Raw genomic sequence first — 27,234 nt, 5'->3', positions numbered from 1 at the left:
GTACCACGTGGGTGTCAGGGGCTCCACCCAGGTACCACGTGGGTGTCAGGGGCTCCACCCAGGTACCACGTGGGTGTCAGGGGCTCCACCCAGGTACCACGTGGGTGTCAGGGGCTCCACCCAGGTACCACGTGGGTGTCAGGGGCTCCACCCAGGTACCACGTGGGTGTCAGGGACCCAAGACCTGAGCCACATCTGCTGCCCCCAGGATGCACGTTACCAGGAACTTGGAATTGGAGGCAGAGCTGGCACTCGAACCCAGGCACGCGGGCATCCCAAGCCGTGTCCTAACCACTGTGCGAGATGCCTGCCACCAAGGGGTGACTCTTTACAGTGAAGACGCAGCTGGAACTTCCCACGCAGCAGACGGAGGCTGGCGGCTGTCGCGCTCACCGACACCAGAGGGCAATTCAGAAGCCACGGCGTGTGCGGCACTCTCCTAGAGTGGCCAAGTAGATGGAATGCCGTGCTTCCGTGGAACGGGGTATTGTCACTGGCAAAACGGGTTCAGCGGGGACAGACGATCTTTCCAACAATTGGTGCTGGGACAGCTGGGTTTCCACACGCTGAGAAGAGACCCCCAACTGCACTACCTGCAAAGTCAACTCAAGATGGAACTAAGGTTCCACGTAAGAGTGAAAACCATAAACTCTCGGAAGAGAACAAACAGCTGAACCTTTGTGACCTTTGCATGTGGCATCAAAAGTACAGCCAACCAAGAAAAAAACTGATAAACCGGACTCACGTTAACGAAAACAGACTTGCCTCAAAGAACATCACCGAAAAGGTAAGAAGGTGGGCAGGTGCTGTGGCGAAGGGGCTAAGCCTCTCTGCCCACGGCACTGGCACCCCATGGGGGCCGGCTGCTCCACTTCTGACCCAGCTCCCTGCTAATGAGCCTGGGAAAGCAGCAGAAGATGCCCACGGGCTTGGGCCCCTGCACCCACGTGGAGACCTGGAGGAAGCTCCCAGCTCCTGGCTTCAGCCTGGCCCAGCCCCAGCGTTTGCGGCCATTTGAGCCTGTGGATGAAGATGTCTCTGTCTCTCTCTTCTTCTCTCTCGGTATCTCTGCCTTTCAAACAAGTAAATAAAGACTTTTTTAAAAAAAGTAAAAAGGTAACTCAGAGAATCAGAGAAATTATATGAAGAACACTTGTAATTCGGTAATAAAAACATAGAAACCCAGTTTTAAAATGGACAAAGGCTCTGAACGGACCATTCTGAGCAGACCAAGGAGCCCAGGAAAAGACGCCACACCTCACCAGCTCTCGGGGAAGGCACCACTTCACACCCACTAGGACCGACTGTCTAACAATCAGAAAGTCAGATAACAACAAGTGTCGGCAAGGACGTGAAGAAACCAGTCACCCTGCAGAGCCATGCAGCCACTCGGGGGACAGCCTGGCAGCTGTCCGAACGTCTAAATATAGAATCACCACGCAGCCCAGCAGCTCCAGCCCCAGGGAGCTGCAAACACACATCGCAAAAACGCGCACGAACGTTCACAGCGGCGTCACTGACAGCAGCCCGAGTGGAAGCAACCCAAGTAGCCATCCACGTGGCCTAAGTGCACGAATGAAGGCCGGTTTATGCACACCACGGAGCGGTACACACAGGAGAGGGAGTCACGCATGGCACAAACCGCTGAACCGCTGTGCTGAGCGGGAAGGACCCGATTCCGTCTCCAGGGAACGCCCATCACGGGCCCATCCCTAACAACGGAGAGGACGGTGCTGCTAGGGCTGGGGGGCCCTGTGTTCTGGCGTCCGTCCCACTCTGGGAGGCACTGGAAACCACCGTATCGTGTACTCTGATTGGGGAAGTGGTGTGGCATGAGGCGCATCTCAATAAAGCACCATCAGAAACAACAGGAGGAGCAGGTGTTCAGCCTGGCGGCGAAGGTGCCCGTCCCAGGCTGGAGCGTCTGGGTTCTACTCCCTGTGTCAGGCCTGCCTCCGGTTCCCAGCCACGCAGGCTCTGGGAGGCTACGATGACTCAAGCAGTTGGGCTCCTGCCACCCACATGGGAGCCTGGATTATGTTCCCAGCTCCCAGCTTCCACACAGCCCAACCCGTCTTCGCAGGCATCTGGGGAATGAACCTGCAGACGCAAGCTCTCTTCCTCTCTCTGCTTCTCAAATAAATAAAATCTTAAAAATAATGAGCCCGGCCTAGCCTGGACTAACATGGAAAGTCAGCGGCTCCGGCGAGAATCCCCGGGCAAGCCTGCTGTGACGGGGAGGCCACACGACGGTTTGTTCTCTCTCACCCCAGCCAGTGAGACCGGGGGTCAGAGCTGGGATTTCTCCACTTCCACAACTCAGCATGTCTCACTCAGCACACACAGCCCATGGCGACGCACTTCCACAAGTCAGCATGTCTGTCTCTGGACAGCGGCGCGCGCGGCCACGGGGCTCTCGGGATGGCCTCACAGGCTGCCAGCTGAGCTCCAGCCACTGTGGACAATGCCTGCACAGTCACTGCTCACCCATGCAAGCTCCCTGCAAACACCAGCCGAGCGCCGGGGCCAAGCAAGGGACACAGATAACAGAGCCGGGAGTCCAGCCGGGGAGGAGGGCTGGGGGTGGCGACGCGCCAAGAGGGTGCCAGCACAAGGGCTCCAGGCCAGCGTGGCCCAGGAGGGAGGTGGGGCCCCCTCCGACCAGGCCTTGCAGAGATCCCGGGCCACACACGGGCACACACCCCGTGGACACACTGCCGCTCCGTCCAGCCCCTCTCCAGCCTCACCTGCTCTCCAGGCCAATGCTGGTCTCCCAGACAGGCGCCTTCTGTGGGCTCCACCCCCCGACAGTGCTCCCCTTGCCCTCCCATCCCTGGCACAGCGGCCTTCAAGGTTCCACCCCACATGCCCAGGGCCCCCTGGCTGGCTCCACTCCCCATCCCTACCCCGCACCTGTTCCGGGACCCCCAGGGCCGGCCCCTGTGCCTGCAGCACCGCTTGGAGACCATCACTGCTTCACCTCGGCTGGCCACTCTAAGCCTGACCCCAGGACTCTCCGGGCTCCCAAGGCACAGCAAGACAGCCCAGCCTCCGGGACCCGTCTCGGGCCAGGCTGGGCCATCTGTAAGTAACCTGCCCCTGGCCCGACAGCACAAGCAGCTCGCCCATGCCACAGGCCGACAGTCTCAGCCCCCCAGGAGCCTGCCCTGGCCCAAGGCTGACAGGACTGAGACAGCCGCGTGGCCCAGGCAGACAGGAAGTCACAAATGCCCTGGCAGCAATGGTGACTGTCACACAGGGAAGCCTGGGGATTTCCAGGAGGGAGCCAGGAATGACGCGTCCAGCAAGGGCCTGAGCTGTGGGGAAAGGTCCTGGGGGCCACACAGGGAAGGCCATGTTTCTGGTGTGGGGGGAGGTCCTGGGGGCTACACAGGGAAGGCCATGTTTCTGGTGTGGGGGGAGGTCCTGGGGGATACACAGGGAAGGCCATGTCTCTGTTGTGGGGGGAGAGGTCCCTGGGGGCTACACAGGGAAGGCCATGTCTCTTGTGGGGGGAGGTCTCTGGGGGCCACACAGGGAAAGCCATGTCTCTGTTGTGGGGGGAGAGGTCCCTGGGGGCCACACAGGGAAGGCCATGTCTCTTGTGGGGGGGAGGTCCCTGGGGGCTACACAGGGAAGGCCATGTCTCTGTTGTGGGGGGAGAGGTCCCTGGGGGCTACACAGGGAAGGCCATGTTTCTGGTGGGGGGGGGAGGTCCTAGGGGCCACACAGGGAAGGCCATGTCTCTGTTGTGGGGGGAGAGATCCTGGAGGCTACACAGGGAAGGCCATGTCTCTGAGGGCAGGGGAGGTCCCTGGGGGCTACACAGGGAAGGCCACGTCTCTGGTTTTTTTTATTATTATTATTTGAGGAATGGCCTGTATTGAGCAACGTCCATCAACTCTGCCTGGAACAGCAGCCCCCAGCTCTCCCCGCACGCGGGAAGGGAGGGAGAGGAGGCTATGTCTCTGTTGTGGGGGGAGGTCCTGGGGGCCACACAGGGAAGGCCATGTTTCTGGTGGGGGGGGAGGTCCCTGGGGGCTACACAGGGAAGGCCATGTCTCTGTTGTGGGGTGGGGCTGGGGACAAGTGCCAGAGGGGCGTGGAGGCCTGCAGACAGAGACCACACCTCCTCAGTTTGGTGGCCGGTGGGCAGGGGTCCTGGGCCTGCCTCCCTCCCTTCTGGGAGCCCTTAGCGCTGAGGTGGGCCCAACATGGGGGCACTCCTGCCTCCCCTGCCAGCTGTCTCCCAGCCACTCAATGGGACAGGACATCAGGTGCCACGCCCCTGCCTTCCCTCACTGGATACAGTCCCTCCCCCCACCCCTTCCCCACTGCCCCACTGGCCCCTCCACCCAGGCACAGGGTGGGCAGGGCTCCAGCCCTCCAGCAGGTCTAAGCAGGTCACAGAGCTCAAGCCTGAAAAAGGGGTGAGGGGCACGGGGCCACCTGGGGCCTCCCCAGGCTAGTCCTCCGCCTGGGCTGTGGCTCCTGGCCATGGGTGCCAGCCTAGCCCCTAGGAGGACCCCAGGAGACTCGGGGTGTCTGGCACCCCAGAGGCTCTCCTGACCTGCCGCCCCTGCTCAGCCACTCTCCCACCAGTGCCACAGACACACCAACCTCCCCGCCAAGCCCAGAAGACAGGGGCCACAGCGGCCCCCGGGAACCTCGGGAGGCCTGTCAGGCTCGCACCTCGGCCAACAGAGGAAAAGCTCCCGGGCCAGGGTGGCTTCAGCACAATGCCCAGCCACTGACCCCGCCAAGGAGAACCCCGGAGGAAAGACCACTCTGCCCAGGTCTCCGTGTCAGCAGAGCAGCCAGCTCACACCAGTTCCCCCTGAGGCCTGCCGGGAAGGCTGTGGCCCGAGCAGGCAGCCCCTGCCCTGCCCTGCACCTGTCCAGGTGGGCCCGCAAGGCTTCCCCGAGGGTGCAGTGGTCCCACAGGCAGACAGGCTAAGGGTCAGGCACACAGCACGTCCACCCTGCCCGGCACAGCTGTCCAGAGAGTGGAGCCCCAGGCATAGCGAAATCAACCCTGCCCGGGAAGCTCAGGCAGGGCCCGGGCAGGACCTCTCTCCCTGAGCTGCCCTTGGGGGCAGAGCCAGCAAAACAGCGCCTGGAGCTGGAACCTGCTCTGCCCGCCTCTGCCGGGGCCCCACCTCGACCCTCCCCAGACCTCTAAGCCTCCGCCGGCCAGGAGCCAGGGCCGCCCCACGCCTGCTCAGAGCTGGCCCAGCCAGAGCAAGTGGCTGACGGTGACAGTGGCAAGGACACTGGCAGCCCCAGGGGCTCCGGGAAGGCATGAGGAGGGCAGGGGGCCAGCGCTTCCCAGGCTGGAGAGGGGGCGGAGGGGCGAGGAGGGGGCTCCTTCACCCACATCTGTGCCCCCAGGGAACAGGCGAGGCGTCCCATGAGGGTCCCTGCCAAGGAATGGTGGCAACCCGGCTCTGGCCACTTTCGGGAGGTGAGGAGAGGCGGCAACTATGCCACCCACTGCCAAGCAGCTGCAGCCACCCGGAGGAGGGACAGCGGAGGCTCGGCCCTGACCCACATGGCTGCTGGGCACACACAGGGACACCGGCTCGGACCGGGACGAGCGGTGCGCCCCCACCCCCACCCCGCCCACCTGCGCCGCACGATGCCCTATTAAGGGCATGGCCGCGGGGGCTCAGCAGAGCGCGCCTGCCCCTTGCCCGGGCACCAACGGCGGCCGCGGGGGCCGCGCCACGCCGGGACGGCCGGCAGGGTGGCGGGGCTCGGTCTGGGTGGCGACCAGGACGGCCACCGCGGACACGGTGGTCAGCCGCCAGGCTGTCGGGCTCCGCGACCCGGCGCGAGCTGGACGGACATCGGGGCGCCCGTACCTTTGTACTTCTCCCGCACCTCCTCGTAGGCCTGGATGAAGTCCTGCTCGTCCGGCGGCGGCGCGGCCATGCCGGCGGCGCGGGACGCGGCGTGGAGGCGCAGAGCGAGCCGCCAGCCCCCTCCGGCCGCTCTGTCCTCGCGGCCGCGCGCGCCGCTTAAAGAGGCCGCCCGCGCCCCGCCCCCGCGCCGCCCCCGCACCCAGGATGCCCCACGGGCCGGGGCGGGGCTCGGCCCCGGAGGCTCGGGGTGCTGCGGGGCTCCGTCCCACGCGCGCCCGCTCCGGCCCGGGTCGCCCCGAGACCGGGCAGCACCCCTGCCCGAGCGCCCTCACCTGGCCGCCAGGCGCGCCCCCTCCCCGCTCCCTCCCTCGCTCCGTCCGCCGCCGCTGCTGGTGGGCGTCTCCCTTCGTGGCCGCGCTGCTGGGCGTCTTCAGTATCCAAAAACCACCCGCGAGCGCCGGAGCGGGCAGCTTCCCCAAGAAGGGAGACGCCTTGCTTTCCCTGCCGAGACCGGCGGAGCCCCGTGTCCCGCCCGGCGCCCGCAGCGACCTCCGCGCTTACCCTGCGCCGCCGCGAGGGTCCCAGGCCCGGGAACCCGTCCTAAGAGACCCACCGGTGGACGCACAGGGGCCCCTCCCTGGGGGCCGGCCGCAGGGGTCGTGACCGCCCGGATGGGGAGCGTTGGAGGCGCCTGCACTCCGCTCCCGGCTCCAGCACAGTTCCCCGCCCGCAGGCTCCGTGCACCCCCGGCCTCCCGCAGGGGCCCACGCTGCCCTGCGGACACCTCCTACCGTCGGCCGGGGGTCCTGCAGCCTGAGCCACGAGACCCTCAACTGCCTCTTCCCTGGCACAGCCGGGAAAAGCACCCGAGGTGGCCGCTTTCCAAAGGGCACCGTCCGCTGCCCGGCCCCTCTCCTGGGCCTCCCGCTGGGCCAGACCCACCTCCCCCACCCCTTTTTGGCAACGACGGGGAGTGGGGGGGGGCAAGGCCAGACCCCGGCTAAGGGAGGAGCTGGGGCTCTGGACACCTGGGCACCTCCTCCTGTCCTGTTCCCATGCAACTGAGACCACAGAGCTTACTGAGCTCTGTCCCCGGAGCCCAAGAAGTTACCACTGGGCGTCGGGGCGCTGGACTCTTGCCATGAAGCCAGCGGTGGCAGCCGGAGAGGCAGAAGCCCATCCCCGGGCCTCACGCAGCCGCCCGACAGGACCAGCAGGTGGCACTGCGCCGTCGGCCCGCACCTGCACCCCGGAGAGGCGCTCCCCGACCGGCCGGCCCCGGGGACCCGCACACGCACACCGCAAGCGCTCCGCCGGCCCGAGTGTGGGCGGACAGCTCGCACGGCCACACTACCTGCAATGCGGATGACCGCTCGCTCCGCAGGGTCCAGGACGCTCCCGTTGCCCCCAGAGCCGCCTCCGCTTCTCCGGCTCCGCTGCGTCTTCCCAAGGTTCCAGGGCAGTGTGTCGCCAGGGCTGGGCGAGCCGCTGCCTCCGCCGGAGCCGTCTTCGGCCGCTGGCCGCACCTCGGAGTCCTCGGCCGACATGCCTCCTGGCGGGGGGGGGGGGGGGGGGGGAGCTGGTCACCGCCGGTACCGCACGCTGGCCCCGTCCCATCCTCATCGCCTGGACGCACGCCCCTCCTACACCTGCCCCTGTTCTCAACCCAGGCGTGGACAGCCCTCTCCCCCTAGCCCACCCAGCAGACACCCAAAGTGGCCCCTCGGGCGCTGACCTCACCCCCTCCAAGGGCATCACCAGCCCTGACCACACACAGTCGCCCACTCCCCGGCCCAGGAGCCCACCCGAAACAGGACCCCGATTACCCTCACTTGCTCCCTGTCACGCGCGCCCTCCCGTCTGCACCCCAAACCGGGACGCCCCTCCTCCGGTCCGGAAGCAGGTGAAGCTGCAGACAAGCCCCGGCCCCCCAGCACCCCAACCCCACGCCGCCCGAGTCCCGCCACCGCTCCGCCGAACCTCCAGACCCACGCAGCCCCACCTCGGGCTCCGCAGTGGAGCCCTATAAATAGCCGGGCCCGCAGCGGCGTGGGAGCTCGGCTGCAGCAAGGCCGGGGCAACCCACCCGCGGCTCCTCCCGCACGCAGCCCACGCGTGCCCACTTCCCGAGAGGCCTGGCGTGCTGGAGGTGAATGGGGCTCTGTCTCGGCGGGGGTGGAGAGTCGTGGGGGCACAATGTGGGCTCTGTGCCTCCGCCCTCGGCCCCAGGGCTGGGGAGGAGACGGCGGGCGCCGAGCCGGGGGGCCTCCCGCCCCGCCCCCGCCCCGCCCCCGCCCCAGCCCCGAACCGCGCCTCCGACAACCCTCGTCCCAGGCACCGCCCGTCCAGTTCCGCAGTCTCCCGCGGGCGCCCGCCGCAGCCGCGAGTTCCGGGTCGCCTGCGGCCGAACCCCACTCAAGCCCACTTCGCACCCCCCGCACGCCCCGCGCCCCGCGCCCCCGGTCCGGCCCTACGTGCCTGGTGGCCCCGCTCTCCGAAGCTCGGTCGCCGCAGCCTCGCCGCTCCGGCCGGGAGCTCCGCGGAGGCAGCGCGGGCGGGGCCAGCCCGGAGCCCCGCCCCGGCCCCCTGCGAGGGCCGTGCGCGCCACCCCGCCGAGAGCGAGCGGGGCCCGCGCGATCCGCGCGCGCGTGTGCGCGGGGCCGCACGCACACCTACGGCCGGGGCGGGTCGGTTGGCCAGGGGACGCGGTGGCGGCGAGCGTGCGTGGCTCCCGGGCGGGGTCCCGCCCCGCACGCCCGTGCCCTGGCCGCCGCAGAGGTCGGATGCCGCGCCGGCCGGCCCTTCCTTCCGCCTGGTTTCACGCACAGGTTTATTCACACACGTCACAGCCGCGCCCGGGCGAGGTCCCCCGGCCCGCCCGCCGCCCGCCGCCCGCACACTGCTGACCTCTGCTGGCCGGACCCGCCCAGGCCGGGAGGGGGCCTCGGCCCTGCGCGCCCGCCGCAGGCCGCGCGCTGCAGCAGCAGGCGGGGTGTCCCCGGGGGAGGGAGCCTGGGGAGCAGCAGGCCAGAGAGCCGCCTCTGGGGTCAGGTGTCCGGGGAGCTGTCCAGGAGCCCCAGGGGGGGCCCGGGGGACGCCGGGGACGCGCGCCTGCAGGTGATGAGGTGCGTGGGCAGCGCCTGCGTGTCGTGGAAGATGACGAAGATGCTGGGCTGGCGGAGGCAGTCCACAGCGCTGTCGTAGCGCAGCAGCGCGTGGCCCGAGGCTCGCGGGGGCGGCGCCCGCAGGCTGCCGTGGCCCAGCCCGTAGTCGCCGGTCAGCACCCGCGCCACGAACACCGCCTTGTGGCCGTCGGCGTCGGGGGGCGAGTACCGGTCCTGCACCGACAGGGAGGCATGCTGGGCGAAGTACACGCCCTGCCCGTAGAGCGTGCCTGCGGGCGGGAGGGCGCGGTCAGGCGGGGAGCCCGGCGCCCACCGCCCCACCCGCCGCCCGGCTCAGGCCTCACCGTTGCGGCCGCAGAAACTCCGGTTGAAGCCGTGCGCGCAGATGTCCCGCACGGCGGGCGCCGAGGTGCCGTGATACAGGACCCGCTCGGCCGGGCGCCGCACGCAGCGCTGCTCCAGGCGCTCCCGCTGCAGCTCGTACTGCTGCTGCAGCAGCGGGTTCCACACGCGCTCCACCTGCGGGGCGGGGCGGTCAGGCAGGCTCTGGGAGGCCCTCGGCCCTGTTCACAGCCTGGCGGTCAGGACCCCTCCCACGGAGGGGTTCAGAGTCTGGGCGAGACCTTGCAGCCCCCGCCGCACTCCACCCCCGGTTCTCCGTCCACCGCGGGACCTGGCCACCCCCACGGGACACCCGGTTACACAGCAGGGCTTCTACAGAGGCCTGGCTTCCTCCAGGGAGATCCCACAGCCCACAGCCAGGCCTCTGCAGAGAAACCCTGAGCCCCGGGACTTCAGAGCCTCTGCCTCTCCCCACGCCCAGAGAACTCTGGGCTCCCAGGCCCGGCCCAGGCGGGAGAGGCAGAGCACCCAATAACTGCCCCAGAGCCACCCCGAGTTCTGGAGCCGTCCTAATTCGTGCCTTCAGAGGAAGGCAGAGAGGCCCGAAGGCACAGAGCCAGGCTGGCTGAGAGAGGAACCGCAGGGAAAGAGGTACTTGGGTTAAGGGGCCTTGCCCACCAAACCCAGTGAGCTGGTGCGGGCTGGAGTCAGAGCCACAGAGGCGGAGGGCACCGGAGGAGGTGTGGGGCCCAGGCAGGGGCTGGAGCATGAGAGGACACAGAGGGGAGGCCCAGCGGCCCCAGGAGAGCATCTGTGACATGCCTGCGGCAACAGGGGACCCCCTGCCAGGGAGGCAGTGGGACCACCCGCTAGGGAGACACTGGGGCCACCCGCTAGGGAGACAGTGGGACCACCTGCTAGGGAGACAGTGGGTCCACCCGCTATGGAGACAGTGGGGCCACCCGCTAGGGAGACAGTGGGTCCACCTGCTAGGGAGACTGGGTCCACTGCTAGGGAGACAGTGGGTCCACCTGCTAGGGAGGCAGTGGGTCCACTGCTAGGGAGACAGTGGGTGCACCTGCTAGGGAGACACTGGGGCCACCCGCTAGGGAGACACTGGGGCCACCCGCTAGGGAGACACTGGGGCCACCCGCTAGGGAGACACTGGGGCCACCCGCTAGGGAGACAGTGGGGCCACCCGCTAGGGAGACAGTGGGGCCACCCGCTAGGGAGACAGTGGGACCACCCGCTAGGGAGACAGTGGGTCCACCCGCTAGGGAGACAGTGGGTCCACCCGCTAGGGAGACAGTGGGACCACCCGCTAGGGAGACAGTGGGTCCACCCGCTAGGGAGACACTGGGACCACCCGCTAGGGAGGCAGTGGGACCACCCGCTAGGGAGACAGTGGGACCACCCGCTAGGGAGGCAGTGGGTCCACTCGCTAGGGAGACAGTGGGTCCACCCGCTAGGGAGACACTGGGGCCACCCGCTAGGGCAACAGTGGGACCACCCGCTAGGGAGACAGTGGGTCCACCTGCTAGGGAGACAGTGGGGCCACCCGCTAGGGAGACAGTGGGTCCACCCGCTAGGGAGACACTGGGGCCACCCGCTAGGGCGACAGTGGGACCACCCGCTAGGGAGACACTGGGGCCACCTGCTAGGGAGACAGTGGGGCCACCTGCTAGGGAGACAGTGGGTGCACCTGCTAGGGCGACAGTGGGTCCACCTGCTAGGGAGACAGTGGGTCCACCTGCTAGGGCGACAGTGGGTCCACCTGCTAGGGAGACAGTGGGTCCACCTGCTAGGGAGACCTCCACCTCCAAAGTGAGAGAAACCCTCTGAGGACACGCACATGTATGCACATGCACTCACACATGCACACATACATACGCACATAAATGCATACATGCACCATACATCCATGCAGCACACATATACATGCACACATATACACACGCACATATATAGATACATACATACATACACTCACATAAGTGCACACAATGCATGTATACACACATGCACACACAATACACATACATACATATACAGAACATGTGTATGTGCATACTAACACATGCAATACTCATACACACATACATTTACACATGCATATGCACACATTTATATGTGCGTATACACATACGTGCGCACACATACACACATGTGCGCGTACATGTATACACACATGAATACACATACAAGGTCAATGCACAACATTGGGTTTCCAACCACCCACATGGAATGCTGAAAACATGGAGAGATTTTCTTTTAACTTTCCCCCAAAAAAGGTTTGTTTGTTTGTTGTAAGATTTATTTATGTATTTGAAAGGCAGAGTTACACAGAGAGAGAGAGAGAGATCCTCCATCCACTGGTTCACTCTTCAAATAGGTACAACAGCCAGATCTGTTCCAGATCAAATCCAGGACCCAGGAGCTCCCCCCACGTCACCCACATGGGTATCAGGGACCCAAGCACCCAGGCCGTCCTCCACTGCATTCTCAGATGTATTACCAGGGAGCTGGATAGGAAGTGGAGCAGCCGGGACTCAAACTGATGCTCATATGGAATGCTGGTGTCACAGGCAGCAGCTCAACCTACACGACACTGGCCCCCAAACTAGTTTTTAAGAAAAAATAACATGGCCAGTGTTGTGGAATAGCAGGTTCGACAGCAGCCAGTGACACCAGCGTCCCATATGAGTGCCAGTCCTAGTCCCAGCTACTCCACTTCCCATCCAGCTCCCCACTAGGACGCCCAGGACAGCAGCAGGAGGTGGACCAAGTACTCGCCGCCCCCCAGCCACGTGAGCGACCAGGATGGAGCGCCAGGCTCCCAGCTTCCACCTGGGCTGTCCACAGATGTCGTAGCCATTTGTGGAGTGAGCTAGTAGCTGGGAGATTTCTTTATCTTTCCCTCTCTCCATAGCTCTGCATCTCAAATAAATAAATACATCTTTTTATATATATATAAAAGACAAAGAGCAATATCTTCAAAAATAGGAAGGAAAACATGTGGAACCTAAGCACTGCATCCAGAGAACCTCCACAGAGCAGTGCAGACAGGCAGGGAGGTGTCGGCACATGCAGGGGTGGGTCGCCCGCACCAGCTTGCAGGATGCACACACTTGAAAGGCCAGGACACTCCTCCTAAACAGGAGGACCTACGCAAGGTGGCACACGGAGTAGCCCAGGAGTCACGACCCACCCAGAAAAAATGAGAACAAGAGGAGGAGCCACTGGGCCTTGGGTTCTGGAACATTCTCCCCGGGGCCAGCAGTGTTCAAAACTAGGACTGCACTTCCCTCTCTCTGGGTAGAAACTTCGCGTGACTGTGGTGTATCTGAGCCTCCAGGTAGCGACAGGACACTACAGGGTGTGTGTATGAACCTGCTGTACCTGCTACAGGTACTGCACCTGACCAAACTGTGAGATGGAAGTGGAAGAGGAGGTGAAGAGAAAGAAGGCAGGGCCATTCTCATCTTCCATGCAGGAAGGCAAGAAGCAGTGTCAAGTCGTGAGGTGGAAAAAAAAATTCAAGTGTGCCAACTAACATCATGAAGCTGCTCGCTAAAAGAACCAAGTGCGTATAATTCACAGTCAGCAGACAGCACAGTGCTGCGGGGTGGTGACAGAGGCGTTAATTGTGACGGTGACAGTGGCGGTGGTATTGATGGTGATGGTGGTTACGATGACGGCTTTATTGATGGTGACAGTGGTAATGGTGACAGAGGCATTATGGTTACAGTGGTGGTGGTGGTGCTATTGTTGATGGTGGTAGTGGTGGTTACATTGGTGATGGTATTGATGGTAATGGCAGTAGTTGTTTTGTTAATGGTGATGTTATGTTAGGTAGGAAGTCAGAACTTTAGCCTATGTGTGTGTGAGAAGGGCCTGAGGACCAGCACCTACTGGGGAAGCCCCAGAAGCCCAGCATCTCCCACTTCACAGTCCTGCCCAGACCCTGATGACCTCCCAGGTGCTCCCAGCCCTCCCCCCAAGGACAGCTCCCAGGAGAATGCTCTCTACAGGACCAACGGGGCTACCTGACCTGATAACAGGGGGCACTAAAACCATCTCAGACGCCCAAGGGGAGCCCCCCTACTCTGCCCAGGCCAGCAAATCTGGGGAGGAATTTGCTAATTTTCACCCAACAAACCCCATTCTTTGTCCTGGAGGAAAGGGGGAGGTGGTGGAGGTGGTAAACAGACTCCCTTAAAAACCCAGGGAGTCCAAGCAGACCGCACACTCAGCCCTGGGCTCCCTGCTGAGGCCTGCCCGGGTGTGTGCTCTCCATCAACCATGTGACCTCGCTCTCCCCAGTCCCAGTGACTGGGCGCTCTCTCTCTGTCCCTTCCATTCTGATGGATGCCCTGTCCCCAATAAAGCCTTATCACGGTCTCACGCCTGAATTCTTCCTGCATGAAGACAAGAACCCCGCGGCTTCCGTGGCCTTTTCTCTGGTGCCAGTTGTAATGGCATTGAAGACAGTGGTAGTGGTAACCATGGTGTTAATGGTGGTGATGGTTACAGTGGTGGTCACGGTGTTAATGATGGTGATGGTGGTGGTATTGTTGATGGTTATGGTGGTCACAGAGGTGGTGGTATTGTTGATAGTGGTGGTGATGGTTGTAGTAGTGGCATTGAAGACAGTGGTAGTGGTAACCATGGTGTTAATGGTGGTGGTGGTCACAGTGGTGGTCACAGTGTTAATGATGGTGATGGTGGCGGTATTGTTGATGGTTATGGTGGTCACAGAGGTGGTGGTATTGTTGATAGTGGTGGTGATGGTTGTAGTAGTGGCATTGAAGACAGTGGTAGTGGTAACCATGGTGTTAATGGTGGTGGTGGTCACAGTGGTGGTCACAGTGTTAATGATGGTGATGGTGGCGGTATTGTTGATGGTTATGGTGGTCACAGTGGTGGTGGTATTGTTGATAGTGGTGGTGATGGTTGTAGTAGTGGCATTGAAGACAGTGGTAGTGGTAACCATGGTGTTAATGGTGGTGGTGGTCACAGTGGTGGTGGTATTGTTATGGTGATGGTTATAGTGGTGGCATTGAAGACAGTGGTAGTGGTAACCGTGGTGTTAATGGTGGTGATGGTCACAGTGGTGGTGGTATTGTTATGGTGATGGTTGTAGTAGTGGCATTGAAGACAGTGGTAGTGGTAACCGTGGTGTTAATGGTGGTGGTGGTCACAGTGGTGGTGGTATTGTTATGGTGATGGTTATAGTGGTGGCATTGAAGACAGTGGTAGTGGTAACTGTGGTGTTAATGGTGGTGATGGTTACAGTGGTGGTGGTATTGTTATGGTGATGTTTATAGTGGTGGCATTGAAGACAGTGGTAGTGGTAATGGTGTTGATGTGGTGATGGTGATGGTGGTGCCCGTGCTTCCATGGCCTCCCCTAGTCCCTTCTCAAGTCTTTTCCCTTCACTGCCCAGACAGTCTGGGTGTTCCTGGGGCTCCTCTCTGGCTCCTACCAGCTATTTTCAGCCCCTTTTTGGAAACAGGCCCATGCTCAGGGCTGCCAAAGGTGGTGAGAACACAAGAAGAAGCTACTGAGTGAGCTCTGGCTCTCTCCCTACTGAACTGGCCCTGCTAGAGGCATGGCAAGGAATAAGCAAGCCTCACGGTGGCCACAAGGTGGCAGAACTACCCCGTGCTCCAGATAAGGAACCGCCAGTGAAGAGGGGGCCACACAGTCCTGGCCATAACTGGCAGAGCACAGAGCCTTGTTCAGGCCCCCTAACCTATTCCCTTCTGTCTCCCTAACCCAGATTCTGTGACTACCCTCTGGGTAGGAAGCAAGATTGGAGAGGCCTGGTGCTCCCCACGGCCCCGAGCGTCCCGCCTGCCCTCCCTGAGCAGCTCCTGGCCAGCAGATGCAGTGACCACCCACAGACTCTATAAGGTGTGAATGGCAGAGCCCAGGAAGCCATGGGTCAGTGATGTGGGATGTGGACTCACCCGAATGATGCGAATCCCGCTGTGGGCAGCATCCAAGGTGTCATAGAAGGCCCGCGCCACATCCTGGAACTCTCTGGTGCTCTCTGCTAGACCCTCCAGCCTGCCCAAGGGCCCCTGCAGCCCCTCATCTGGCACTGACACATGGAGAGAAGGAGGTCAAGAGCCATGCCTTGGGCACTCGCCCCTCATAGCCAGCCCAGCCACCTCTCCCAGTCCAAGGTACAGACTCACAGGTGGGCTCTGCAGCCACCAAAGGAAAGGCCTCACTCTGATCCCAGGGGCCAGCAAGCAGTGCAGCCAAGTGGCGGGCCGCTCGGGCAGGCTGGGCCCCGAAGCCGCGGAGGACGGCACAGTCGCTGCGCAGAGCCACACTCACATCATGGCGCTTCTCCAGGCGAGCGCACAGCTCCACGGGAAGCACACGGCCCCGCAGCCCCACAGTCTCCTCCCAGAGCTGTGCCTCCAACGCAGCCTCCAGGGCCAGGCCCAGTTCGTCCACGTCCTGATCGGAGGCCACATGTACAACCAGCTGGGCCCTGCCACCAGACCCATCGCCACAGGGCTCCTGTGCCTCCAACAGGGAGATGGCCAGGGCCCTCTGCAGTGCAGCAGCCTCTTCCTGCTCAACCAGCTGGTCTTGCGGTTCCAGCGACCGACAGAGGGCCAGCTGCAGCGCGGCCTCCTCCTCCAGCCTCCCAGGGACTCCAGTGCTGGGGGCCACAGGCTCCACCAGCTGCTCCTCGGGCTCCTCCTCCCCCACCTCCAGTGGTAGCCACTCCTCCCTGTCCAGGCTCTCCAGGGTGGCCAGCAGCTCTTGCACCTCTTCTGTGAACAGAGAAGGCCACTGGGTCAGGGATCAGGCCCAGCCAGAGTGACCCTGAGGGACAGGATGCAGCGCGATGAGTAAAAGATGGAGAGGGAATTTGGGGAACACAGGGTGCCCCTGGGAAGGGCAGGGGTACAGAGTGGGCACAGGGAAAGGTCAAGAGAGGGCCTCGGGTTAGGCGGGGGCTCGCTGGGCAGCCTACCCAGGTTCTCATTCTCCTGGTCACTGCCTGTTCTATCTCGGGGCGCCGGGGTGTGGACTTGGCCAGGGAGGATCTGGAGGGCTTCGGTGGGATCCACCTACGGGGAGAGGATGTCAGAGTCCCAGACCTTTGATGAGGGTAGGGGAATTGGTGCGGGTGTAAGAAATGGGAGGGTGAGGCAAGTCTCCATCTCTACCTCTTCAGGGTCCAGGTCCGGGTTGGCCGCGGCCAGCCGCTCTGTCCCCAGGACACACTGGAACTGAGCCTCTAGCTTCTGAAGAAGGCGCCGCCCCTCGGGGCCCAGCAGGAACCTGGTGCTGCCCGGGTGCCTCAGGCACAGCACGTGGCAGCTAATGGTGTCCAGCAGGCTCTGTAGAAACTCATCGGCTGCCTGGCATGGGGCCAGCGCTCCACACAGCTGCAGGGGCACCGGGGAGGGGCAGTGTGCAGGGCAGGGTACAGAGCCCCAGGCGGACAAGGGCGCCGAGGTGAGGAATTCTGACGGGGCCACTCACCCGAAAGCCGGTCACGTCGGTCTCTTCAAGGGGAAAGAGGGCGACATCACCCAGGCTGGCCAGAAGCTCCTCATGGTAGAGCTGCAGGAAGCGCATGGCGCCCGGCTCTGCGGGCAGCACCGTCTCCACCACCCCCTCCTGCCCTGGCAGCCCCACACTGGTCTCCACCGGGTCCTCTGGGCCCAGAGACCCCACAGAACCCGCCCTCAGAGAGGCCTCCGATTGCCCTGGTGCCCTCCCAGAGCCCGCTGCCGCAGGCTCTGCACCCTTCAGGTCCCTGGCCAGCTCTCCAGCTTCCAGGGGAGCAGGCTCAGTGGCCCCAGGTCCCGGCACGGACGGGCGGTCCCCCGCGCGGGCATTCTCGGCAAGCTGCTCGGGTTCCAGGACATCGTAGTGAGGGACGAGGTCCAGTTTCGAGCCTTGCAGCCAGTGGTCCCGCTGTAATACCCGTTCTGCCACTTGGGGGGACAGAGGGAACAGGAAGCTGTCGGGCTCCTGGAGCAGGGGAGGGGGTGGGGCGGCCAGCTGGGTCTGCCCATCCCACTCACCCTGCCACTGCTGGAAGGAGATGACGGTACCCAGGGGCCCGGGCAGCCTGCGCAGGCCCTCCACGGGCCCGCCGCCACTGTGACGCTCATTCTCCAGGTACAACTGTAGCAGCAACTGGTCCTCGGGGGGAGTGTCCCCCACCACACGCACTGCCCGGGCCTGGGGCACGGGGACCAGCGACACTGAGGCCCCGTCTAGGTCCAGATGCTGGGCCTGCTGCTCCAGGACAGCAACTTCTGTGGGGAGGGTGCAAGTTAGCTCAGGGCACTTCACAGCCAGCACCCCGGCCCAACCCTGACTCTCACCTGCCGCAGAAAGGGGCCTGGGCAGCTGGACCAGTGCCCGGTCTGGCCGGGGACTGGCCAGGGCGCGACAGGGCTGCACTGGGTGTCCCACGGCGCGGAGCAGGGCCTGGACGTGCTGTTCCACACGCAGGGGTGCAGTGTCCAGGGGCAGTCCTTGAAGCAGCAGGCGTGCAGGGGCACGAGGTGGGGCTGGCCGCAGGCTGAGCTGGGCACCGAGTAGCTCATGCTCCGTCTGGGCCAAGACCCTCTCCGCATCTGTGGGCAGGGTGTCGGAGCTGCCAGGATACCAGGGTACCCAGGCTGCCCCTTCAGCCTGCCCCCTCACCTGCGAGCTCTTGAAAGGTGAGGATGCCCCCACAGCCGAGTCTCCGCCAGCTGAGCACAGGTCCCCCCCCAGAGCGGCGGCGATTCTCAAAGTAGAGCAGGAGCAGCTGGTCGGGCACTTCCGGGGGCAGTTCTTGGAGCTCCACAGCAGCCTCCGCCCCCACCTCCTCCATCACAACCCTAGGATGACAGCTGAGAAGGAAATGGCGCCTCCACCCCTCGAGCCCCCTCCCCAGGCCCTCTGCCACATTCCCTGCGCCCCAGGCAGCCCCATCTCCCCGACCCACACTCCCCCTGCCTGTACCACGGCTTCAGCCGGGCTCCGGGGCCTGCCCTCTTTGCTTGCCTTGCGGGCTGGAGGCCTGGAACCAGGAAAACAAAAGTGAAACTGAATGAAGGCAGGCGGAGGGAGGGGCCAGGCCTGTGGCACTGCAGCCTGGGTACTGTGGCTCAGGTGTTTTCTCTCTGGCTGGGCCCTCCCCCAACCTGACCCAGAAACCCCCAGATAGCAGGATGGGTGGGAACACCCTCCGGGGGTGCTTCAGGCCCTTCACTTCTCCCTGTGGCCCCGAAAAGGCCAATCATCCTCTGAATTAGGACCCAAGGAGCCTGCGTCAGCGCCCAGGCAGGGGCTCCAGGCCAGCTCCTGGCCGCTTTCCCAGATGCTCTGGGTGCATTACGCCTGCGAGGGACCCACAAGGGTCCTGCTGAGTGAGCAGCCCCCACACTTGAGCTTGAGTGCTCCTGTTCCAGCACTGTGGGCCCCTCCAGCCTGAGCACCCACCTAGCCATGCCCTCTTAGCTGTCATTGTCACTGCTATCATGGCTGACCCCAGGAGGGGACAGGCACCTCAGTGACACACCTCACTGCCGCGGCTACGTCCCCTCAACCAGGGGACACGGGGGTGCGCACAAGGCCCATGAACACGCCAGGCTGTGCCTTTGGAATCCACACTCCTGCTCCAACCAGCTCCCTGCTGCCAGCTGCTTCACTTCCAGCCCCTCAGAGGACTGCCCTCCAGTGGCCGGCACTGTGGTGCAGCAAGGTGAGCTGCTGCCTGCAACGCAAACATCCCATCCGAGCACTGGTTCGAGTCCCAGCTGCTCCACTTCCAATCCAGCTCTGCTAATACAGCTGGGAAAGCAGTGGAAGACAGACTAAGTGGCAGACAGACCTCTGCCACCCACGTGGGAGACCTGAATGGAGCTCTGGGCTCCTGGCTTCTGGCATCCCAGCATTGTGTCTATTTGGGGAGCGAACCAGTGAAGGGAGAACTCTCTCTCTCTCTCTCTCTCTCTGACTCTTTCAAAGAAAATATCTTTAAAAAAGAGTTATGCTCACTACTGCTTTCCATCCCCCACTGTCCTTCACTCCACCTGAAACCCCACCCCACTGCTGCTCCTCCAGGGGGCCAAGGGCCAGCTCTGCTGCCCCACTCTGGTCCGAGCCAGATCCGCACCTGAACCTGACCTCTTACTTAACCTCTGCCACGCTCGCCCACCCTCAAGGTCAGTCTTCCGGGGGTCACTGATGGTAAGAGCTGGGGTCCCGGGAGAGCACTGTGCTGCGGCCAGTCACGCTGCTGCTTGGGACTTCTGAGTCACACCCAGGAGGACCTGGGGTCAAGTTCCACCTGCTGCCCACCCAGCTTCCTGCCGTTGCCACTGGGAGGCAGCAGGTGAGGGCTCAAGGTCTCGCAGCCCTGCCGCCGTGGGGAAGAGTCGTGTCGCAGGTGTTAGACGGCAGGAGCGCACAGCGGGTTGAGCTGGGTTAGAAGTATTACGGTACCCTGCAAGAGAGCAGCAGCCAGCCGGGCCTCTCTCTGCTGTGTAACGCGATGGCAGCCCGGAGCCAGGTGTCCGAGGCAGACTGCCGCTGGCTGGGGCTTCTCCGTCACGAGAGGCTCTCTTATTGCCGGGGTTTTTACCGGGCCTTCCTCCCTGCCGGGGGCCTAGGGCATCTCCGCAAGACCCAGGTGGAGCTCCCAGCTTTGGCCCGGTCCAGTCCTGGCTGTTGCATTTGCAAAGTGACCCAGCAAGTGGAAGCTCACTCTTTCTCTCAGTGCCACCACCCAGATTGCTAAGTGTCCAGTGCTTTCTGTGGACTCATGGTTCAACTGGGGTAGCTTGAAATCAGTACCACCACCTCCACGTGCAAAGGTGTGGCCGGGCGTCCCCTCTGCCAGTGGAGCCAGACCACCCAGGCACAAGGCGGAGCCTGAGCCCAGTCTCTCAGGGCTGGGAGAGGCGATAGCCTGAGGAGGGTCCCAAGGCCCCAGGTGTCGAGGGCCTGCCCAGCCTCAGGCCTGCGGTTGATAAGGTCTATACCTGAGCCCTGCAGCGTTGGGGAGAAAATGCCCAGGATTCCTGATTTTGGAGGGGCTTGGGTGAAAAAGGGAGCTGAACGCTGTGTGCTGAGGCCAAGGAGGGAGGGAGGGTCCTCGGCTGCTTCAGCAAGTCTTCCGTTTAGGAATACATTCCTAAACTCCCAGAGCAGAAAGCCGAATTGGCTACACCAGGCCTCTGCCCCCAGAACCCCCCGGCTCCCACAGCCCGACCCCACCCTCGGCAGCCTTGCGGGGCCCGGGCTGGGGCTGAGACCGGGGACACGAGATAAACCGAGCCGGGTCTGGTCCGCGCGGAAACCCCGCATTCCCAGTCCAGCCCGCCCCGGCCCCGCCCCCAGCCCCGCCCCTGCCCCGCCCCGTCACAAGGCCCCGCTGCGTCTCCCCAGCCGCAGGCGCAGGCCCAGCAGAGCCGGCCGCTGAGCTGGTGCGGGTGCTGGCGCACCGGCCATCACCGCGCGGCCGCGCAGCGGACACAGTGCGCACCGGCCTGCGGCGCCCCACGAGCGGTGAGTCCCTGGTCCGAGCCCAGCGGTGTTTGAGCGGTTGCAGCCGCCAAGCCGGCCGCCCCCGCCCCCGCGAGGGCCCTGCGCAGCCCAGCAGAGCCGCCTGCGGCCCGGTCAGTCTGGCCGGCCGGTCGCGCGGCCCTCGCGGGGCCGGGGATGGCGGCGGCGGCGGCGGTGGGGGCGGGGAGCCGCGGCGGCCCGAAGCGGGAGGGGGGGGAGGTGTGCTGCGGCGGGGGCAGGACCCACAGCCCCGAGCTCCCCCCACCCCCGGCCTGGCAGGAGGGCCCCCCGGCCTCGGTGTGCGTTCCGCGGCCGCTGCGCCCACCCGCCTCGCCCCCAGTCCTGTTCTGTTCCTCACACGCCCTCTGGACGCCTACTTCTCCCCACACCCCCGCACCCCGCTGTTGCCGGTACCCCACTGGCAGACACCCCGGCGGCAGCGCATCGAGGCCTGCTACTCCCCCCCCCCCCCGCAACACCGGCGGGCCCTGCTCTGGTCAGGGGGGGCCAGGGCTGTCGTTGGTCACAGATGGTGTGGGGATTTCCTGGGATAGAAATAGCCCCCGACTCTGGCCCCTTAAAGCTGCTTAAGGGGCGGATGCGGAGGGGAGGACCTTGGCACACCCCCACACAGCCCAGGCCGCGCCCCCAGCCCCCAACGGGCTGAGCTGACCCTGCGGGCGGTGGGGGTGTGGAGGGGCCGCGGCGGCCAGCGAGCGCCTGCACGGCTCAGGATCCCGGGGCTGACAGCCATCCATCCCCTGCGCCCGGAGCAGCCCCTGCCCAGGGCAGCCTGCTTGGGCCTCCCGGCTCTATGGCCGCAAGCAGCCAGGGGGCAGAGGTCGGTTGCCCTCCTTCCTCCTGGGTTCTGGGCCGCAGGTGTGGCCGCCGCGGGGCTGGCTGCGGTGACAGGCATGGCTAACCCTTCTCTCTCTCTCCTCTAGGGGCAGTCCACAGAACCGGAGGCCATGTCCCATGAAAAGAGTTTCTTGGTGTCTGGGGACAGCTACCCTCCACCCAACCCTGGATATCCTGGGGGTCCCCAGGCCCCCATGCCTCCCTATGCGCAGCCTCCCTACCCTGGGGCCCCCTACCCACAGCCCTCTTTCCAGCCCTCCCCCTATGGTCAGCCAGGGTACCCCCACGGCCCCAGCCCCTACCCCCAAGGAGGCTACCCACAGGGCCCCTACCCCCAAGGGGGCTACCCACAGGGGCCCTACCCCCAAGGGGGCTACCCACAGGGGCCGTATCCGCAGAGCCCCTTTCCCCCCAACCCTTATGGACAGCCACAGGCCTTCCCAGCACAAGACCCAGACTGTGAGTTGTCGGGTGGGGTGGGGCGGGGCGGGGTGGGGGGGCTCTGAGTGGCGCTGAGCTTGTCCGTCTGCCCCTCAGCACCCCAGCACGGAAACTACCAGGAGGAGGGACCCCCGTCCTACTACGACAACCAAGACTTCCCCGCGGCCAACTGGGATGACAAGAGCGTCCGGCAGGCCTTCATTCGCAAGGTGGGTGGGCGGGGCCTGGGGGTGGGCGGCACCCGGCGGGGGGGAGGGTCCCGGCTCTGAGGCGCCCCCTCCCCAGGTGTTCCTGGTGCTGACCCTGCAGCTGTCGGTGACCTTGTCCACGGTGGCCGTGTTCACTTTCGTCGGCAATGTGAAGAGCTTCGTCCGCGAGAACGTCTGGACCTACTATGTCTCCTACGCCGTCTTCTTCGTCTCTCTCATCGTCCTCAGCTGTTGTGGCGATTTCCGGAGAAAACACCCCTGGAACCTCGTTGCCCTGGTAACCCCGAAACCTGAGCTCCTGGCCCCAGGCTTCCACGACCACACGTGTCTGTCTGCTGTGTGGGCTTGGCTGCCCTGCGCCCCCCAGGCTGAGCGCGCCCCCTCTTCCCCACAGTCGATCCTGACCGTCAGCCTATCCTACATGGTGGGCATGATCGCCAGCTTCTACAACACGGAGGCGGTCATCATGGCTGTGGGCATCACCACAGCTGTGTGCTTCACAGTGGTCATCTTCTCCATGCAGGTGAGGGGTCCCCCAGGGCGGGGCTGCAGCCCCGGGCCCGGCGGCCTCCCCCGGCTGGCCCACAGCCTGCCCTCTCCTCCCCAGACCCGCTACGACTTCACCTCGTGCATGGGGGTGCTCCTGGTGAGCATGGTGGTGCTCTTCATCTTCGCCATCCTCTGCATCTTCATCCGGAATCGCATCCTGGAGATCGTGTACGCCTCGCTGGGCGCCCTGCTCTTCACCTGCGTGAGTAGGGTGGGGGCTGCCCTGGGCGCCGGGGGGCCCGCGTGCCCAGCGGGCAGGCCCTCAACACCGCCGTGCTGTCGCCCCAGTTCCTGGCAGTGGACACTCAGTTGCTGCTGGGGAACAAGCAGCTGTCCCTGAGCCCAGAGGAGTACGTGTTTGCAGCCCTGAACCTGTACACAGACATCATCAACATCTTCCTGTACATCCTCACCATCATCGGCCGTGCCAAGGAGTAGCCTGAGCCGCCAGCTGTCCACGCGCTGCTCGAGGGGCCTGGCTGACTGGACCCTGCCCCTGGCATGGCGGTGCCATCTGTACTTCCCCTACCTTTGGTCCCGGGGCTGAGGGAGCCCCTCCCAGCACTCCTGTCCGTACACTGCAGATACTCCGTTTGGACCGCTCTGGCCACAGCATGGCCCCTCCAGCCTCCCCCTCCCACCAGGGGCTCCGGGGCTGCGTGTCCGAGCCTTTCCTGTCTACTTGTTGCATGAAGCCCGTCTGCCAGCCCACTCCAGGGTCTGGGGGGCAACACCAGGTCCCTGGGGAGAGGGATCGAGCCAAGAGGTGAGGGTGCACGTCTCCCCTCCTGTCCCAGCTCCCCAGCCCAGCATAGAGTCCCCCCCTTCCCCACCCCACCCTCGAGTGCTGCTCTACCTGGGGATGTGTGGGGCGGGGTCTTCCCCTTGTGCTGAGCCCTGAGGGCAGAGGACGGCATGTCTGGGGGAGGAAGCCTTCCTGCCATCCTGCTGTCACTAAAATCCCAATAAATGGACCTGCTCTCCGCCTTCTCCTTGCTCTTCTCACTGTCACTTGCTCCGCGAGCTGGAGAGGGAGCTGCGGCCACGCCTGCTGCTGGGAGCACAGGACTAACACTGCAGGTTAATGACAGCGGCTGATCCTTTGCTCTGCTTCTGCCCCCCCCTGCCTTTTCCTCGCCACCTTCCCAGGCACCCTGTACGGCGTGTGCTAGGACTCCCAGTGGAGGGACAGGGACCCGAGGCTGCCCGAGCTAGCTGAACAGGGTGCCCAGGCCGCGCGCTGGGAAGCGGCAGGGCTGTCTGCCACCTGCTCCCTCTGGACACAGCTCGGCAGGACGGTGGGTCTGGGAGCGGCTCACCTGCTGTCCAGGCCTGAGGGCAGCGGCCCAGGTCACTGCCCCCACCCCCGCTAGCCGTCACGCTCCGCAGGCCCCGGCGGGCCCTCCTGGCTGCTGTGCAGTCCATCTTGGTAGGGATTTGGACAAAGGTTCTCTCCCTCCCCATCTTCCCCACAAGAAACTGCAGACAGGAGCTGCTGCCCAGGCCTGAACCGAGACCAGCAGCTCAGCCAGGCAGACTGCCGTGCGCACACCTCCCTGTGCTTGCTACTTAGCTCCCGCCATGGGCGCTACGGTGTTACCCACCGGTCAGCCAGCTCCATGCCCTCCCCAGGGGGCCTGGCTGCCTTGGCCTGGGGCGTGACCCCGAGACCCTCGTCCCCACGACTTTCCAGCCACCTTGGCCTGAGAACCTCTCAAGGCTCCTCCCCACCACCCTGTCAGTCTGCTCATTTAACTGGGGGCAGCACTTTAGGGCGTGAAAGGGCCCCACATACCCCAAGCCAGCGCCACCCCAGCGCCCACAGGCACCCCAGCCGAGGCCTGCTCAAAGCTGAGTTTGTCCTCCCCAGACCGGCTCCTGTGCTCCAGAGCAAGCCGTGCTCCTCCCCAGACCGGCTCCTGTGCTCCAGAGCAAGCCGTGCTCCTCCCCTCGGCCTCTCGGGCCTGTCCTCCGCCAGGTCACATGACCCACCTCCTCAAACCTTTGTCCAGGCACCCTCAGGATGAAGCCCACACTCCTTAGTCCTGGCTCAGGCCCTGCCTTCTGCCCACTACTGACTCTCCCAGCTGCCTTCCCGCTCAGCCCCTCAGCCCCCAATCCCGACCTTGCACAACCTGAGCCAAAGCGGGCCCCGCCTCGCAGCACCGTAGCAGTCTGTGGCCTCTCAGCTGGGGCAGGGAGGGGCACTGCCTTCCCGGTGACCACAGCCCTTCCTGGAGTCTACCTCGCTCCCAGGGTGACCCAGGGGCTAACCGCGGTCGCAAGCCTCCATCGGGGCAGGCCACAGGCCCCTGGTCCTCCACCCCTTTTCCAGTATTTCCTTGAGCAGGTGCAGTTCCTCATCCAGGGCCCAGCAAGTGCTGTAAGCAGGCTGACAGGTGAAAAAGGAGCCCCCCGAGAGGTAGCTCGCAGGCTCCCCGGACTTGGCACTGAAGAGGAAAACAACACGGAGTTCACAGAATATCCGTCAAGCTGAAGGAGGAGGAGTTCAGGAATACGGATGGCACAGACAGTTTTGCTCGGGAGCTTCCCGAGGGAACAGACTCTGGCTGAGAGGGAGAGGCTGGGGCCGGAGGTCTGGGCCTGGGCCAGGAGGCCAGGGAATCCAGAGCAAAGGGAGAGCGCTCAGGAGGGGGGTCCACTGACAGAAGGTCCCAGAGCGGGTGTGGGGTGAGGACAGGTGAAGGGAGCAGCCAGAGAGGAGCCGTAAGCAAACAGTGGGGCACACAGTCGTCAGCAGACAGCACCCAGCACCCAGCCAGGTCAGACTGGGCGTCTCCAGCAGCTGCTCCTTGCCGTGGGGAGCCCAAGCACCTGACGGTCTGGCTGCTGGGCAACCAGATAGGTAGAAAGTGCCCAATTGATGAAGCTGACGGAGGCACAGCAACCATGAGGCCAGCAGGGTGAGAAGCAGCACCTCCACCCTGCTCTCTGGGGGCTGGGCAGGTCCTATCTGCCTGGCCTCGCTATGTGGGGCTGGCCTGGCATCGCAGATAGAGGCCTGGGCACTGCTAGAAGCTGGCCTGGCATCACAGATAGAGGCCTTGGCGCTCCGAGCATGAGCAGCACAGAACAGGAACCTAACAGGAGGCTACTCTGTGACAGTGAGGGATCAAGGCCCCCTCCAATCACGTCGGGGCGCAGCAAAGCAGCCGCGGAAGGGCCAAGCGGCTCTCCCTGGCCAGTCCCACTCGAATTATCCTCCCCAATGAGGTGTGCTGAGACACCCAGCCTCAGGACGAACCCCCTTGCTGCCAGCACCCACTCTGCTGTGAGAAGTCCTTCCTGGTGCCCTCTCGCCACAGCTCCCCCTGCTGTGCGCTTGCCCTCCCCCTCGGGGAGCAGTCACCTGACTGGTCCAACCACAGGATGTCCTGGGGGCGGCAAGGCAGGCCACTGACACAGGGAACTAAAGCCAAAGAAAGCAAAATTATTTTCAGTCAACATTTATTTACAGACGTCACAATTAAACCCACTGGTGATGACACAGGCGTCTGTGAAAATATCCGTGTCTCTAGCACATTCTCCCCCTCTTAAAAACCACAGGGAGGGCTGGTCCTGGACCTCGCCCAGCGCAGGTGCCCTGTGCCCCTGTCTCTGGCTCACCAGGGCCTCGCTCAGAATCCCTGGACTGGAAGCACCTTCAGGACAGGGGCTGTGACCTGTGAGTTTCCAGCGTTGTGCCTGGAGCCCGGCACACCACAGGTATCAAATACGGGGGTGGCCGATGTGGCGCAGCAGGTTAAGCTGCCCCTTGAAACACATCCCAAACGGCGGTGCCAGTCCAAGTCTCAGCTCCTCCACGTCCAATCCAGATTCCTGCTGACGCATTCCAGGGGCAGTGGACGATGGCCCCAGTGCTTGGGCCCCTGCCACCCAGGTGGGAGACCCAGATGGAGTCTGAGGCTCCTGGCTTCAGCCTGGCCCAGCCCTGGTAGTTGCAGCCATGTGGGGAACCGCCAGAAGATAGAAAATATTTCTCCCTGTCTCTATATCTCTCTCTGTTTCCCTTTCAAATAAATAATTTTTAAAAAATTTAAACACATGGAATGAATGAATGAATGAACGAACGAACTGCACACAGCATGAGCCACACAAGCAGTAACTGGCCCAGGACCAGGACAGAGAACACTGCAGACTTCTGGACCTTGGCTCAACCTCAGCATTAGTGGGGAGGCACTTCAGGAGTGAACAAACAAACAGCAAAACTGTCAGCCCAGGGGAAAGCTGGAGGCATTTGGGGAGACCAGGTGGGAAAAAGGGACGCCTGAGAGAGGCGTG

The 27,234-nt window shown here is 63.9% G+C and overlaps 3 protein-coding genes across 6 annotated transcripts in view; 1 reads left to right on the top strand and 2 right to left on the bottom strand.

The window, feature by feature from the left end:
- The window catches only part of PLEC (plectin), a 54,849-nt gene extending 47,438 nt beyond the window's left edge, over positions 1 to 7,411 (bottom strand). For 2 of the 3 annotated variants that reach the window (XM_062187892.1, XM_062187898.1), the window contains exon 1: positions 7,219 to 7,411. In XM_062187892.1, the coding sequence (XP_062043876.1) occupies positions 7,219 to 7,411 (193 nt within the window). Of the gene's footprint in view, positions 1 to 5,864; positions 5,974 to 7,218 lie in introns of those variants that run through there. The other variant, XM_062187895.1, reaches the window with a different exon arrangement.
- A 1,390-nt stretch (positions 7,412 to 8,801) lies between these two features.
- On the bottom strand, positions 8,802 to 18,444 carry PARP10 (poly(ADP-ribose) polymerase family member 10). Of its 2 annotated transcripts, none has more exons than XM_062187887.1 (11): positions 18,371 to 18,444; positions 18,026 to 18,204; positions 17,701 to 17,955; positions 17,395 to 17,631; positions 16,847 to 17,304; positions 16,528 to 16,749; positions 16,332 to 16,428; positions 15,535 to 16,128; positions 15,304 to 15,437; positions 9,334 to 9,508; positions 8,802 to 9,258 (listed from the first exon to the last, which is right to left on the bottom strand). In XM_062187887.1, the coding sequence occupies exons 2-11, from the start codon at positions 18,195 to 18,197 to the stop codon at positions 8,912 to 8,914; spliced, it is 2,691 nt and encodes an 896-aa protein (XP_062043871.1). In that variant the 5' UTR covers positions 18,198 to 18,204; positions 18,371 to 18,444; the 3' UTR covers positions 8,802 to 8,911. The 2 variants fall into 2 exon arrangements, with proteins under 2 accessions (XP_062043871.1, XP_062043872.1); XM_062187888.1 differs by having other exon boundaries at positions 18,329 to 18,391.
- A 2,338-nt stretch (positions 18,445 to 20,782) lies between these two features.
- On the top strand, positions 20,783 to 26,957 carry GRINA (glutamate ionotropic receptor NMDA type subunit associated protein 1). The gene is made up of 7 exons (XM_062187886.1): positions 20,783 to 20,878; positions 21,820 to 22,192; positions 22,271 to 22,383; positions 22,460 to 22,660; positions 22,778 to 22,906; positions 22,991 to 23,134; positions 23,221 to 26,957. Exons 2-7 carry the CDS (start codon positions 21,844 to 21,846, stop codon positions 23,368 to 23,370), a joined length of 1,086 nt encoding a protein of 361 aa, XP_062043870.1. The 5' UTR covers positions 20,783 to 20,878; positions 21,820 to 21,843; the 3' UTR covers positions 23,371 to 26,957.
- The last annotated feature ends 277 nt before the right edge of the window (positions 26,958 to 27,234 follow it).

This window comes from Lepus europaeus, chromosome 4, assembly GCF_033115175.1.
Source record: "Lepus europaeus isolate LE1 chromosome 4, mLepTim1.pri, whole genome shotgun sequence".
NCBI lineage: Eukaryota > Metazoa > Chordata > Mammalia > Lagomorpha > Leporidae > Lepus > Lepus europaeus.
Note: the sequence above shows the minus strand (reverse complement) of the source record. Positions and strands in the feature narration are given on the sequence as shown.